General features: G+C 45.5%; 2 protein-coding genes across 6 annotated transcripts in view; one reads left to right on the plus strand and one right to left on the minus strand.

Moving 5' to 3' along the window:
- Positions 1 to 158: 158 nt before the first annotated feature.
- On the minus strand, positions 159 to 15357 carry SLAMF8 (SLAM family member 8). 4 transcript variants are annotated; one of them, XR_012247376.1, is made up of 6 exons: positions 14563 to 14962; positions 12500 to 12826; positions 12104 to 12397; positions 10783 to 10926; positions 2932 to 4090; positions 490 to 621 (listed from the first exon to the last, which is right to left on the minus strand). XR_012247376.1 is itself a non-coding variant. In XM_073639345.1 (5 exons), exons 2-5 carry the CDS (start codon positions 12810 to 12812, stop codon positions 482 to 484), a joined length of 891 nt encoding a protein of 296 aa, XP_073495446.1. In that variant the 5' UTR covers positions 12813 to 12826; positions 15174 to 15357; the 3' UTR covers positions 159 to 481. The 4 variants fall into 4 exon arrangements, 3 of the variants coding, with proteins under 3 accessions (XP_073495446.1, XP_073495445.1, XP_073495444.1); XM_073639345.1 differs by lacking the exons at positions 2932 to 4090; positions 14563 to 14962 and adding an exon at positions 15174 to 15357 and having other exon boundaries at positions 159 to 621; XM_073639344.1 differs by lacking the exon at positions 2932 to 4090 and having other exon boundaries at positions 159 to 621; positions 10783 to 10908.
- A 59-nt stretch (positions 15358 to 15416) lies between these two features.
- LOC141153988 (NACHT, LRR and PYD domains-containing protein 3-like) overlaps positions 15417 to 15986 on the plus strand; it is a 74831-nt gene continuing 74261 nt past the window's right edge. The window contains exon 1 of one of the 2 annotated variants that reach the window (XM_073639337.1): positions 15417 to 15558. In XM_073639337.1, coding sequence (XP_073495438.1) covers positions 15476 to 15558 — 83 coding nt within the window. In that variant the 5' untranslated portion in view covers positions 15417 to 15475. Of the gene's footprint in view, positions 15616 to 15986 lie in introns of both variants that reach the window. The other variant, XM_073639339.1, reaches the window with a different exon arrangement.

Consider the following 15986-nt stretch of genomic DNA (forward strand, 5'->3'; position numbering starts at 1 on the left):
GCGTGTCAGAAGCTGGTGTAGTTTATCTATTGTAGTTTCCTCCCTCAAATTCCCCTTGCTGACAGCACCATGAAGACAGTAACCATTTCTCCATTTATCATCCGGATATTTCTGCTCTTTAGATTTAGGACAAATAATAAAGAAAATAAACATATAAATAGAAAAATATAGTTATATTTTAATATAAAACAACCTCCAATACAACAGTACCGTCGTTAGAAAAGTCCAAAAATTATTACTAAAACTATTTAAAGGGTGGAATGTACAGTAGTGCTGTGTGGTTCTCTGAGACAGTATCACATTTAATAGGCTTGGATACACTGGCTCTGGAGTAAGTATCACACTAGCAAGCTCAGATACACTGGTTTCGCTGTGAATATCACATGATATAATGTAGCACTCTGCCATTAATCCTGGGTCACATCATGGAGCAGGCGATTATCAGCAGATCTGTCTCTCTTTGTCCTAGACCTCCTTTATCCTACACTGATGTCTCTCTTTCTAGAAATATCTCATCACAATTCTGTAGTCTTGTATTTTCTTGTCCTCCCGTCTCTTCATTGTGCTGTGACAGTGTTTCTTCATCAACTTTTACTTCTATATTTTTGATGTTATTTTTACCTGTGAGCAGAAAGAACAAGACTTTGTCTTTACATGTCAGACAATGTGAACTGAGGTCTAAGATGGCAGACATACAAGAAACAGAGGCATGTTCACACTAGCAAAAAAGAAGCAAGACAAAAATATATCTCATACCCTACCATAATTATATATAAATGTAAAGCAAAATTGCATAATAAATATAGGGTACTTATATGGGCAGTAATTATAGTAGTTATATTCTTGTACATAGGGGGCAGTATTATAGTAGTTATATTCTTGTACATAGGAGCAGTATTATAGTAGTTATATTCTTGTACATAGGGTGCAGTATTATGGTAGTTATATTCTTGTACATAGGAGCAGTATTATAGTAGTTATATTCTTGTACATAGGGGGCAGTATTATAGCAGTTATATTCTTAAACATAGGAGCAGTATTATAGTAGTTATATTCTTGTGCATGGGGGCAGTATTATAGTAGTTATATTCTAGTATATAGGGGCAGTATTATAGTAGTTATATTCTTGTATAAAGGGGCAGTATTATAGTAGTTATATTCTTGTACATAGGGGCAGTATTATAGTAGTTATATTCTTGTACATAGGGGCAGTATTATAGTAGTTATATTCTTGTACATAGGAGCAGTATTATAGTAGTTATATTCTTGTACATAGGGGGCAGTATTATAGTAGTTATATTCTTGTACATAGGAGCAGTATTATAGTAGTTATATACTTGTACATAGGGAGCAGTATTATAGTAGTTATATTCTTGTACATAGGAGCAGTATTATAGTAGTTATATTCTTGTACATAGGAGACAGTGTTATAGTAGTTATATTCTTGTACATAGGGGCAGTGTTATAGTAGTTATATTCTTGTACATACGGGACAGTATTATAGTAGTTATATTCTTGTATATAGGGGCAGTATTATAGTACTTATATTCTTGTACATAGGATCAGTATTATAGTAGTTATATTCTTGTATATAGGGGGCATTATTATAGTACTTATATTCTTGTATATAGGGGCAGTATTGTAGTAGTTATATTCTTGTATATAGGGGCAGTATTGTAGTAGTTGTATTCTTGTACATAGGAGCAGTATTATAGTAGTTATATTCTTGTACATAGGGGCAGTATTATAGTAGTTATATTCTTGTACATAGGGGACAGTATTATAGTAGTTATATTCTTGTACATAGGGGCAGTATTATAGTAGTTATATTCTTGTATATAGAGGCAGTATTATAGTAGTTATATTCTTGTACATAGGGGGCAGTATTATAGTACTTATATTCTTGTATATAGGGGCAGTATTGTAGTAGTTATATTCTTGTATATAGGGGCAGTATTGTAGTAGTTGTATTCTTGTACATAGGAGCAGTATTATAGTAGTTATATTCTTGTATATAGAGGCAGTATTATAGTAGTTATATTCTTGTATATAGAGGCAGTATTATAGTAGTTATATTCTTGTATATAGGGGGCATTATTATAGTACTTATATTCTTGTATATAGGGGCAGTATTGTAGTAGTTATATTCTTGTATATAGGGGCAGTATTGTAGTAGTTGTATTCTTGTACATAGGAGCAGTATTATAGTAGTTATATTCTTGTATATAGAGGCAGTATTATAGTAGTTATATTCTTGTACATAGGGGGCAGTATTATAGTAGTTATATTCTTGTACATAGGGGCAGTATTATAGTAGTTATATTCTTGTATATAGAGGCAGTATTATAGTAGTTATATTCTTGTACATAGGGGGCAGTATTATAGTAGTTATATTCTTGTACATAGGAGCAGTATTATAGTAGTTATATTCTTGTATATAGGAGCAGTATTATAGTAGTTATATTCTTGTATATAGGGGGCAGTATTATAGTAGTTATATTCTTGTACATAAAGTGCAGTATTATAGTAGTTATATTCTTGTACATAGGGAGCAGTATTATAGTAGTTATATTCTTGTACATAGGAGACAGTGTTATAGTAGTTATATTCTTGTACATAGGGTTTTTGTCTTTACATGTGTAGTGAGCTGGCCGGCTCTGGCTGTTCTGTGATTATTGAAATAGAGTCTGTTACAGAAATGATTACGCAGGATGGTGCTGCCACCTTGTGGCCAGAGGTTGCACCTGCGCAGGGTGTGATGACAGAGAAAAAGACTGAGCCTCCTGTGTCCCGCCCTAGAGAGTCACGTGACCAAAGTGGGAAGCAGAAAAAAGCGCGCGAAGAGTCTGCTGTGGGCTGTGAAAAGAGCCAGGACGGTGTGCAGGCCCTCGTGTGTGGTGCAGGAGAGACTCTCAACGTGATTTCTTTTACCTGACACCATATCCTCGGGGCCTTCCCCAGCTTCTTCACTGCTGAGGGATACAGCTATTACACTCCCTGCTACTGGAGTGTGGACTACATAAGGGATCCACCAAAGCTGCTATCCGGATCAGAGAGACTGTAAGCGGGTCCTCTGGCGAGAGGCCGAAGTATTCCCTCCTTTCAGCGAAATTTGTTGTTCCTGTTTTATTTTTCTCCGGCTGGGACGCCCTCCTGCAAAGACAGACAGGCCTGCGACGGGGGACACATCCTTCTGGAGTAAAGGACTGGTAACGTGTGAGTAGGGACAGTGAGGGTCAGCTTATCAGTACACGTTATTACTGTGCATATTTACAGTTGTCATTTATTGTTTTTTTGCTGTGTTAAAAATGTATACGAGTAAAGATACGGTTATCAAGATGGAGTCTGTGTGTGGGGATCTTGCTGGGCCAGATCATAGATACCAATGCGCGGCCTTGCCCGCGGTGTCACTTCATCTGGCGTAGTCGGCAGGATCTGTGACCAACAAGATTCCCACCCAGGCCATGTGTACAGTCAGAAACCCCCGCCGGTGTCTATTGTGAATCAGGTCAGGAAATTTGGCGGACGAAACTACCCTGTACCAGAGTGGGCGGAACAAGTCCGGATACTGGGGGAAATGTATAATATTGACCCTAAGACCTTGGCAGAAATGGCGGTACTGACGCTAGAGGGGGAGGCATGGACGACAGTCAGACTGGAGACGGTCAGGGGCCAGCGTACAGTAGATGATTTGGTGCGGGTGCTGGAGAACACCTATGGGCCGACCACATACCAGGGAACACTGCGACACATGTTCTTTAGACGAACGCAGCTTGAATGGGAGGATATTCCCCAATATGCGAACGCACTTCAGGTACTCCTTGAACAAACCTGTGGAAAAGGGGAGCAACTAGCTGGTATGGCTCCTCGTGACCTGGTACTGAGAGACCAATTTGTAATAGGACTGAGAGACCAGTATCTTAACCGCACGTTACAGGACTTGATCCGGATGATGCCGGCTCTTACTTTTGCTGAAGTCAAACAGGAAGCCATAGAACGCTCAAGGGGACCCGTCATGGATGTGGGGATTCAAGGTGCTGCGTGCAGATCCATATCTGACATTAAAAATCCAAACAGTGACACGGAAGACCTGAAACAGATGGTAGCAGACTTACAGAGACAGATATTACAGTTAACATTAGACCGACAGGGAGACCAGCGAAGACAGCCTAGTCGCCCCGTGGGACAGTGTTGGTCATGCGGTGATCCTCGCCATAGGGCAAATCGTTGTCCTCAACACTTCCCTCCGCAACAACCTCCGTCGCACCAACGGACAAACCCTCAGTCACCCCAGCGAAGGGAATTTCGATCAGACCAGCGAATGGAACCCCAGCCATATCCACAAGCGGAGCTACCATGCCGGGCCTCACCACAATGGCCGCCGTTAAACTAGACACCCCTGCAGCTGAGGCTCGTGCAGCAGGGGAGGCCAAGGAGAGGGGTGTGGAAAAACAGAGCCGATGCCGGAGTGCTCTTGCCTCGAATAGCCCGACACTTGAAGTTGTCCTGGAAGGAATTGCCGTACAGGGACTGATGGACACCGGGTCACAAGTGACCACGATCTCTGAACAGTTTTACGAAAATTACCTCAAACCAAGAACTGCTCGTGACCCAGACACCGCCATTAAGATTATTGCGACTAATAATCTACCCATTCCAGTGACCGGAGTTGCTTGGATGGACACAAAGGCCTGCGGACAGGACTTAGGGAAACGAGGGATCGTCATTGTCAAGGAAGGTTTCGGCTCTGAGACCCCAGTGATAGTTGGAATGAATATCTTGAAAGACCTGGATCTTATGCTGTTGACAAGAAAAGGACCCAAATACTGGCAGAAAGTCACCAAACATAAGCCGACTCGTCTGGCGTTCCAGCGCGTAATCCGGACCGTTGGACTTCAACAGATGGCAGAGGAACAACTACCCCTAGCCGCCATTACGGTGCCACGCCGTACTCGGATTACTTTGCCGCTGAAAAAGAGACAGTCATTTCCTTACCCCTTAACACCCACCGACAACTTGAGGGGGTTGAAGTGTTGATCGAGCCGAGGACCCCAAGTGGGGGTAAGCTAAACCCACTAGTTGCTCGCACTCTAGCCGTCGTGAGGAACGGGAGAGTCCCTGTCAGGTTAAACAACACCGCAGACGTAGGCCTAGCCCTTGAAGCCGGCACTCAACTTGCCCGGGTATATGCTCTACCCATGGAAGTGAATCCCATTGGACCCCTAGAATTCACCCCGTCTACAGAAGGCGACTGGACGGTAACCGTCTCAGCTATAAACGCTCAAGTAGACGATGAAGACATTGGGCGAAAACTACGGGAAAAAGTGCAGCTAGACACGTCTCAGTACACCAAACAAGAAGTGTCTCAAGTGGAGGAACTCCTGCGGGAACACCAAGACTCCTTTGCGAAGCATGACACAGACTTTGGGTGTACCACCAGTATCCAGCACGAGATACCCACGGGCGATACCCCCCCTATCCGCGAGAGGTACCGCCAGATACCACCTCAGCAATACCAGGAGGTGAAAAGCCTGTTAGAATCTATGCTACACGCCGGAGTGGTACGTGAAAGCCAGAGCCCGTGGGCTGCACCCGTGGTGATAGTCAAAAAGAAAGATGGTTCCCTAAGGTTTTGTGTGGACTACCGTAGGCTGAACGCTTGCACTATCCGGGACTCATATCCACTTCCCCGGATCGAAGAGTCACTGACCGCCCTGAAGAAGGCCAAATATTTTTCGTCCCTAGACCTGGCCAGTGGATATTGGCAGGTTCCAATGAGTGAGAAGGACAGGGAAAAGACCGCCTTCATCCTTCCCATGGGCCTGTATGAGTTCGACCGGATGCCGTTCGGCTTGAATAACGCACCGGGGACCTTTCAGAGACTGATGGAACGCTGTCTGGGAGACTTTAACTTTGAGTTTACGCTGATATACCTTGACGACATCGTGGTATACTCCGCCACCTTCGAGGATCATCTTCACAAGCTTGGCCAAGTGTTCCAGCGCTTGAGGGGACACGGCTTGAAGTTGAAACCCAGCAAGTGCCGTCTGTTCCAGCAGGAAATCGACTACTTGGGTCACCGGATCTCGGCCGAAGGTGTCCAGCCCTCTCCGGAGAAGATAGCAGCCGTTCAAGAGTGGCCGCAGCCAACTACCGTCAAAGAAGTCCGGGCTTTTCTGGGGCTGGCAGGCTACTACCGTCGGTTTGTCAAGGACTTTGCTCGGCTTGCTGAACCACTGCATGAGGTTCTCCGAGGGACCGCGAACAGTCCCAGAGGACGACGCATCAGTTGGGGGCCTGACCGAGAAAAATCCTTTCAGGCACTTAAGGCTGCTCTAACATCACCCCCTGTTCTGGCATATGCAAATTACACATTACCATTTCAGTTGCACACCGACGCCAGCCTCCAAGGCCTAGGGGCGGTCCTCTCTCAAGTTCAAGATAATAAAGAACGCGTGATAGCCTATGCCAGTAGGTCTCTCCGTGACACCGAAAAGAATCCCGTCAACTACAGCTCCTTCCGCTTGGAACTCTTGGCTCTGACTTGGGCTATGACGGAGAAATTTGCCGGCTATCTGACAGGAGCGGAGGTGCTGGTCATGACGGACAACAATCCTCTTGCCCACCTAGAGAATGCCAAACTAGGGGCAATGGAACAGCGCTGGATGGCCAGGCTCTCTAGATTCCAGTACAAAATTAAATACAGAGCGGGGAACGAGAATCAGAATGCTGACAGCCTGTCTAGAGTGACATCATCCCCGCCAGTGGGGGAACGGGATGAAGAGTTGGAGGAAGATGAGATGCCTGACTTTGCCCGGCTCGCAAAGCAAATAGAAGATAGCCGCCAGTATGCTGTAGGAGGGATTGAAGCCGTAGTGGGATCTCCCCTGTCCCAGCAAGAATGGGCGAAGCTTCAAGATCGAGATCCCGAGCACGTCTTACTGAAACAGTATGTAAATAAACAAGAGAAACCGCCCTCCGAAGTGAGAGCCCGACTATCGACCGGAGCCTTGGCTCTGCTTGCCCAGTGGGATCGGCTGATCGTGAAAGATGGAGTCCTGTGTCGCAGGGCCCTTTTATCCCATATGCTGGAGGAGTGTTTGCAGATTGTCGTCCCGGTGCAGTTGGCCCATGAGATGGTGGGCGAAGCTCACAGGAAGAACGGCCACTTCGGCATAGACAAAACCCTCCGGTGGACCCAGCAGTTCATTTTTTGTCCGGGGCTCCGTAAGTTGGTTGAAAACGTCTGTCAAGCATGCCGTACCTGTGAATTCCACAAGTCCGCGGAGCAGCGTGCCCCCGTCCAGACTATTAAGACGTCGAGGCCCCTCGAGCTGTTGATGGTGGACTATCTGTTGATCGTAATGGCGAATAGTGGCTACCAGTACTGTCTGGTGATGGTGGACCACTTCACGAAATTCGCTGTCGCTGTTGCTACCAAGGATCAGACTGCTGAATCAGCTGCACAGGCCATCTGTCAGCAATTCGTTCGGGTCTACGGGTGTCCGGAGCGGCTACACTCTGATCAGGGGGCTTGTTTCGAAGGGCGAGTCATTGAAGAACTCCAACGGATGTATGGAATCAAGAAGTCCAGGACCACCCCTTACCATCCACAAGGGAATGGCGCATGTGAACGCTTTAACCGGACCCTCTTACAACTGATCCGGACTTTGGCTGAAGACAAAAAGCCCGACTGGCCTCGATTCCTCCCGGAACTGCTGTGGGCCTATAATAATCAGGTCCATTCCGTCACCGGATATACCCCATACACCCTTCTCTTTGGCCGTCTAGGCAAAGACATCCATGAGTTGCAACTGTCTAGCTCCGAAGAAGATACCTGTGGTACCTATCCTTCCTGGCTACAAACACACCGCCAGAGAATGGAAACTGTCTACCGGCTAGTAGGCCGACAAATTCAGGATCAAGTGCACGCTGACCCACTTCCGGTACAAGAGGACCCACTGAATGTAGGTCAACTGGTCCTAGTCCGTATAAAGAAACCGCAAGGGAAACTCCGGCCCAAGTGGGAGACCGAAGTCTATCGAGTAATTGGACAGCCGTACCCCGGTGGCCCCGTCTATCGAGTGCAGGGCGAAGACAGCGGCAGCATCCGAACTTTGCACCGTAATATGTTGCGCCCCTGCCGTTCCCAGCCTGACTCCCCTACTGTGATACCTAGAGAGATGGATATCACTAATACTGGCGGAGACACTGACCCCGGGGATGTAGAGACTGAATGCATGCCTACCCCTGTCCGTCCGACTGACGCACTTGAACCGATTACCTCCTCTACTGACATGTCGACTGGGAAAGAGAGTGGGGTGACTGATAGGAGAGAGGGGATCCAACCCGTTAGGCGGACAACGAGGACCACTGCAGGGGTACCTCCAGGACAGTCCTACAGAGACCAATATGTGTGGCCCTCTTCCCAGCCACCCCCTGTCACATCCACAGCCATCGCCGCCCTGGAGCCGGTCGTTGGCAGGGACTGCCAACCTTTGAGTGGGGGGGCGTGTAGTGAGCTGGCCGGCTCTTGCTGTTCTGTGATTATTGAAATAGAGTCTGTTACAGAAATGATTACGCAGGATGGTGCTGCCACCTTGTGGCCAGAGGTTGCACCTGCGCAGGGTGTGATGACAGAGAAAAAGACTGAGCCTCCTGTGTCCCGCCCTAGAGAGTCACGTGACCAAAGTGGGAAGCAGGAAAAAGCGCGCGAAGAGTCTGCTGTGGGCTGTGAAAAGAGCCAGGACGGTGTGCAGGCCCTCGTGTGTGACGCAGAGGAGGCTCTCAACGTGATTTCTTTTACCTGACACTATATCCTCGGAGCCTTCCCCAGCTTCTTCACTGCTGAGGGATACAGCTATTACACTCCCTGCTACTGGAGTGTGGACTACATAAGGGATCCACAAAAGCTGCTATCCGGATCAGAGAGACTGTAAGCGGGTCCTCTGGCGAGAGGCCGAAGTATTCCCTCCTTTCAGCGAAATTTGTTGTTCCTGTTTTATTTTTCTCCGGCTGGGACGCCCTCCTGCAAAGACAGACAGGCCTGCGACGGGGGACACATCCTTCTGGAGTAAAGGACTGGTAACGTGTGAGTAGGGACAGTGAGGGTCAGCTTATCAGTACACGTTATTACTGTGCATATTTACGGTTGTCATTTATTGTTTTTTTGCTGTGTTAAAAATGTATACGAGTAAAGATACGGTTATCAAGATAGAGTCTGTGTGTGGGGATCTTGCTGGGCCAGATCATAGATACCAACGCGCGGCCTTGCCCGCGGTCACTTCACATGTATCAGATGAAACGAACCTGCCTTCATAGTCCTGCTAATATTTCAGCTTCTGCAGGAGATGAGCTTTCCCGGGAAGAGACCTGCCAGCAGAAGAGGAGCCTTCAATGGAAGAGACCTCTCAGCAGAAGAGGAGCCTTCCCCAGAAGAGACCTGTCAGCCAAAGAGCAACCTTCCCAGAAGAGACCTGTCAGCAAAAGAGGAGCCTACCCCGGGAAGAGACCTCTCAGCAGAAGAGGCACCTTCAATGGAAAAGACTTGTCAGCAGAAGAGGAGCCTTCCCCAGAAGAGACTTGTCAGCAGAAGAAAAGCCTTCCCCGGTGGAGACCTGTCAATAGAACAGGAGTCTTCCCCAGAAGAGACCTGTCAGCAAAAAAGAAGTTTTACTGTCAGTGGAAGAACCTTACCCAGAAAAGAACTGTCAGCAGAAGAGCCTTACCCAGAAGAGAACTGTCAGCAGAAGAGACTTCCCCAGAAGAGAACTGTCAGCAGAAGAGCCTTCCTCAGAAGAGAACTGACTGCAGAAGAGCCTTCCCCAGAAGAGAACTGTCAGCAGAAGAGCCTTCCTCAGAAGAGAACTGGCTGCAGAAGAGCCTTCCCCAGAAGAGAACTGTCAGCAGAAGAGACTTCCCCAGAAGAGAACTGTCAGCAGAAGAGCCTTCCTCAGAAGAGAACTGACTGCAGAAGAGCCTTCCCCAGAAGAGAACTGTCAGCAGAAGAGCCTTCCTCAGAAGAGAACTGGCTGCAGAAGAGCCTTCCCCAGAAGAGAACTGTCAGCAGAAGAGCCTTCCCCAGAAGAGAACTGTCAGCAGAAGAGCCTTCCCCAGAAGAGAACTGTCAGCAGAAGAGCCTTCCCCAGAAGAGAACTGTCAGCAGAAGAGCCTTCCCCAGAAGAGAACTGTCAGCAGAAGAGCCTTCCCCAGAAGAGAACTGACTGCAGAAGAGCATTCACTAGAAGAGTAGTCTTCTCAACAAGACCTAGCAGCGGAAAAAGAGCCTTCCTCAGAAGAGAACTGTCAGTAGAAGAGGAGTGTTCCCAACAAGAGACCTATCAGGGAAAAATGAGCCATCCCCAGAATAGACCTGTCAGCAGAAAAAGATCCTTCCCCTGAATAGAACTGGCAGCAAAAGAGGAGCTTTCCCCAAAATAGACCTGCCAGCAGAAGAGAAGACCTTGGTTAGGATATGGCTCTGACTTCTTTAGAAATTATTGAGCACAATGGCACTAAAAGTCTAAACTGTTCAATGTATATCCTTGAACTATTTATTCGTGCAATCATATCTTAGCCCTTCACATATGAGAGACCCATACAATGCATAACACAATGGTTAGGCCCACTGCTCATATTCCAAAGGCAGAGAAGTGATGGCAGGTCCTGATTGACATCTGCAAGAAACGTGTGCATCCAATAAGGTCATCCCATTTAGGAGATTTATGGCATACTGATGGGAACACACTAGTTATATAGTTACAGAAGTTTAGAGTTACCTACCTGGGATTCTCCTATTCGAGACTCTAGTCAATATGAAGACTGAGAACATCATGAAAGCAAAGGAGACCAGAAGAAAGATCCCAATAATCAAGAAGACTTTACCACTGGAGGAAGGAGCTTCTGGTTCTATATGGATAAAATGGTCTAAATGAGGTATAGGGAAAAAAAAATATCCTCTAAGAGAGTTCTCCAAAAACTTCATATGGAAGAAGGTTTATGGAAGATGTCAAGGTTCGATTGTATGCTCCAGAAAGATAAGTCCACACTGATAAGTCTGCAGTCACTCTGTGTGACTGCAGACTTATGAATCCCCCCCCCCCCAGCGCACACACTGTGCGCTGCGGAGATTCGCCAGTTTCAGACCCGGGACTAGAGGGTTTGTATGAGTTATACATACTTCCGGCCAGTGGGTGCGGCCTCACTCTCCATACACTTGTTTGGAGCGAAGCAGCACTCTATAGTTGGCCATGCCCACTGGTCAGTCGGGTCACTAGACAGGGCGCGGCCTTGCTCTATACAAGTATATGGAGCGAGGCTACGCCCATTGGCCGGGATTATGTATAACTCATACATACCGACTCAGAAACCAGCGAATCCTCGCAGAGCACAGTGTCTGCACTAGGGTGATTCATAAGTCTACAGTCACACAGAGTGTGAGACTTCCAATCTCTCCAAACCCAAATTCGCTACAATATTGCAATATGCTAGTAAAACCCTTGACAGTAATTCACATCACAACAACATACAGCATAAACATCTCCCAGCAGAGTATCAAGATACCCTGTTTTTAGTTAAAGATGGTCATCTCACTTCATTGACATCTCAGGATATGTTGAGATATGTTTGGTTTTATAGAAACCAAAATGTCTTGGAATATTCCCTCTCATGCCCCTCTGTAAGTCAGAAACATATAACAAAATGGATTTCTCCACATAAAAAATTAAAATCAGTTCCTTTTACCCTAATGTTGGCACTATCATAATTTCTACGCCAATCCCCAATACCCACCAGCGCCATGTGGGCTATCAGTGTAAAAGATACACATTGCCCTTAGGACTGTAGAGCTATGGACACAGCAAATGAAGGACAGGCAATGACAAGAGCAATGCCTGCTAGGAAGTGAGGGAAATTACGTTCTAGCACCTATAGTGCTGGCAGAATGCAGATAAAGAGGGATTGCCAACTCAAGAAGAATGGATGGCGAGTTACCCAACATGAGAATCGGAACAGTCTCTGTATGCTAAATATTAGTATCTGCACCAAAAGAAGGATTTTCCAACTTATTGGGGAGGATGAGGGCAACAAAACTTGCTCACTTTACCTTGTATTATGAAGCAATAAGTCCATGGTGCTATGTTTGTTTCCTCTTGGCTGACAAAGTTCGTTACTATACATGTGAAGGAAACCTCTTGGTCTCTGGAAGTAAGGAGAACATTAAGTAGGCGACTATCGTCGTGTAACGAATAGGTTCTGTTGAGAGGTTGGCCTTGTCCAGTGTCAGTCATCCAGCTGTATGTCACATTGCTTCCCATGGAGGTATTACAGGCCAGAAACACAGAACAACCCATGGTTCCTCTGGAAGTGTACACCTGGATCTCTGGCTTCACCACCACTTCTAGAAGTAAGGACATGGATTTTTAAGCTTGGGATTACATAGATATCAATGTCATTCCAATATACAAAATTTATGATCAGAATTTTCATCTTAACCACTCACCATAGACTGTAAGGTGGAACTGATGAAGTCTCATGCGTCCATTGGTGTCCACCATTTGGCTGGTGAATAGCCCAGTATCCTTTAGCTCTAGATTTAGTATAACCAAAGTAAAGTTGTGAAGAAGCTGAACTCTCCCGTAAAAACAAGACTGATATGTTGTATCAAGAGATCCTCTGGAAACAGAAGCCACCAAGTGGTCTGTTGGGGACAAGTGTCTCCAGAAGACGTCTCTGATATTGAATTCAGGTGGTACAATGACTGGCAGATGTATGGCTCCTCCTCTCTGTCCTATTATCTGAGTAACTGTTTCCATTCTACAAAGGGTGCCTGTATAAAAGAACAAAGATATAAATACATTTGTTGGAGAAGCTCTAACTCCAAAAAAAATTCTGAGATTCAGTTTACGGCTGGTGAAAACAAAAGGCTTGTGATTTCCAAAACTCTCCAAAGAAATCTGGAGTGTCCATTTATTTATAGCCTTCAGGAATATAGGTGTACTATGCATAAAATTAGCAACAAGCAGAAGGCATACCTTTGTAATAAGTAGAGATACTCCCTTTATCAACCAAGCTTAATCAAACCCCTCAGCAAGTATTTGTTTTAGGTCATGGCCCCACTATCAGTATTTGGTCAGTATTTGGTCAGTATTGGAGCCAAAACCAGGAGTGGGTGATAAATACAGAATTGGTGACTTGTTTCTATTATACCTTTTCTCTGATTGATCCTCACCTGGATCTGGTTCCCATTCCTGAAAAAAATATTGTCCGAATACTGACCAAATACTGATAGTGGGGACATATTCCAAGTATGTTTTTGTGAGCCTTACCTATTACTTATGAGACTTGGCAGGCCTGAAAATATTAACCCCATCCTAATTCTAACACACAAAACTCAATGAACATTTACTGCTATGGTTGCTCCTCAATTTTGGTGTATGACCTAGAAGAGGGCACAGCTCCATAATAATGGGTATGACTTAGCTAACCAAGAGTTGGTTTGTAAAGGTGCGTTAAATGGATCATTGAGCATTTAAAACTATTTATTCTAAGTTTACTCTGGCAAAAAATACACAGGATTAGTAAATCTGCACGAAATCAGGGTGCTGGGGGCGCTGTTGCATCGATGTCTATGGCATTTATCTACATTATGTAGTGGAGAACCGTGGTATTGCAAGTCTTAATTAAGTCATAATGTGGGCATTGGGAGCCGCAATAATATATTCAGAATTAGCAACAACAATTATTTCCCCTCTCTAATGGGGTTTGCACTACTTTTTAAGGACGTTCCCTCCTCACAGAATAGAAGTTGTAGATCCTCTACATAGAAAACAGAACCAAGAAGACCAGCTCAAACTTAGGTTCATGTCATACTCCACAAATAATGATGACTTGATGTATTTCATAACTTCTCAAACTATCCTTGCAATGGGCAGCATGGTGGCTCAGTGGTTAGCACTGCAGCCTTGCAGCGTTGGGGTCCTGGGTTCAAATCCCACCAAGGACAACATCTGCAAGGAGTCTGTATGTTCTCCCAGTGTTTGCATGGGTTCCTTCCCACACTCCAAAGCCATACTGATAGGGAATTTAGATTGTGAGCCCTGATGGGGACAGGGCCCATAATGTCTGTAAAGTGCTGTGGAATTAATGGTGCTATATAAGTGACTAATATAAATAAATAATAGAGGAGTCCTGTGCACCACTCTGTTGTTCATGCAGACTTGGTGCAACTCTCCACAAAGTTGTAGCAGTGCAAAGAAATCCAGGAACCAGATGTCCTCACTTTGGTAATTTTCTTAGTGCAAAAAAATCACAATGTTTCGGCCATGTAGGGCCTTTATCAAGCCATAAATAAAGATAAAGGCTTGATAAAGGCCCTGCGCGGCCAAAATGTTGTGATTTTTCTGTACTAATAAAGTTACCAAAAAGGAGAATGTCTGGTGTCCTGGTTCCTGAATTTCTTAGAGTTGCTAACTACATCTGTTCTCTGCTTTCCGTTTACTTAGCTTATGTGTAATATGACTCCTAATTTCCCTAAACGAGCTTGTAACACCGCGTCTCACTTACCGGCTTGCAAAATCAAAATCAGTGGCAGCAGCAGCAAGCGGTCCATCCTCGTGGTCATAGATGTCCTGAGTGTGACCAGATCTGGGGCTTCATGGCTACTGACTCTACCTCTCGATCGTCCCATACTTTCAATATCCTCACAAAAATCCCCTATGATTACAGGAGACGCATGCAGAAGGAGATTCCCAGCTTCCCCCAGCTTTTCCCCTAACTCATGACCGGCAGATGGGTCAGAGACGAATAGGGGAACTCCACTCGTGGTTATTGACACAGGCCCAAAAATGCACAAAAAAACAAACGTATGTTACTTAAAGAGGACCTGTCATATATAAGATTTTTACTGACTGATGTATTTTTCTATTCCGTCCCTGGTGCTAAAGGTCCTCCCCATGAAATGAACAAAGGTAAAGGTTATCGAGCGCCTTTCACTTTTGCATTCTTTGCACACGTCCTGTTTTAATAGTGCATGTGAAAAAATATCGAGCTTTGGTTGAGCTGCAGTACCAGATACAGCCACGGAGACAAGAGGGGCGCTATATCCAGCACTGCAGTAAAAGTACAATTGCTCCTTCTGTCCGATAACTATGAGTGCCAGGGCTTCAGAGCCTTACCTTGGTGACAGGTCTTAAATCTGGGCTATCAGTCACATTTCCCTTGATGTGCGTGCAATTGGGTTCTAATGATCTCTGTTTTCAGCCATTTCAGGTTGGCAAGATTAAGTCATACATGTAGATTGATGTGAGTGTCCCTTTAAACAGGTCGGAGTTAGTCAGGGGGTTGTTGCGCCCATATAACTCGGGGCGGGGCGTGAGGAATTGTGCAGATTGTTGTACCAGATGTGAAATCTGAGCCGAGGACCAGAAATGATTAACCCACAGATAGATAGGAGAAGGGAACGTCACCTGGTATCTACATGCAGAGGTGGATACAGCCACCAAGGAGCATGGCGAAAACGAGAAAGGTTCAAGACGGCCATGGGAAAAGTCTGCATAAAAGGTGTACTGTATGTTCCTAAAAAGGGTCTGCTCGCATGCTGTAAAAGACAATCTATAGGTAAAGTGAGGAAGTGTTTGTGTGTATGTATCTATATAAATATACAGTATATATATATAAATATATGTGTTTGGTATAGGTATGTGTCTGTGGTATGTGTCTATATACTGTACATATACTGTACATGTATATATGTATATACGTGTTATACTGGTACTACAAAGGCTCTGGGAAAACGCAATGGCTACTCACCCCCCAAAAGAAATCCAATGAATTCTGCGTTCCCAAGTCCACATGCCCCCTCCCTTCTGTGTATCAGGTTTGACAGACAGTCATTCTGGATCAAGGCTGTAGAAGGTCGCTGTGCTTGACTTTGCAGACACCTTCTTGATCCTTTCATCATCCCTCCCTCTCTAGGACTCAGCGGTGAT

The sequence above is a fragment of the Phyllobates terribilis genome, unplaced genomic scaffold (genome assembly GCF_046119375.1).
Source record: "Phyllobates terribilis strain yellow unplaced genomic scaffold, ASM4611937v1 Scaffold_7__3_contigs__length_470593459, whole genome shotgun sequence".
NCBI lineage: Eukaryota > Metazoa > Chordata > Amphibia > Anura > Dendrobatidae > Phyllobates > Phyllobates terribilis.

What these genes read in the sequence shown, in the direction of transcription:
- SLAMF8 (XM_073639343.1), bottom strand. Translation starts at nt 14,686, where the DNA reads ATGGGACGATCGAGAGGTAGAGTCAGTAGCCATGAAGCCCCAGATCTG. An exon ending in GATTTTGATTTTGCAAGCCG is followed by an intron (nt 12,827 to 14,562) that starts GTAAGTGAGACG and finishes TCTTTTATACAG; the next exon opens with GCACCCTTTGTAGAATGGAA. An exon ending in TTATTGCTTCATAATACAAG is followed by an intron (nt 10,927 to 12,103) that starts GTAAAGTGAGCA and finishes TACCTCATTTAG; the next exon opens with ACCATTTTATCCATATAGAA.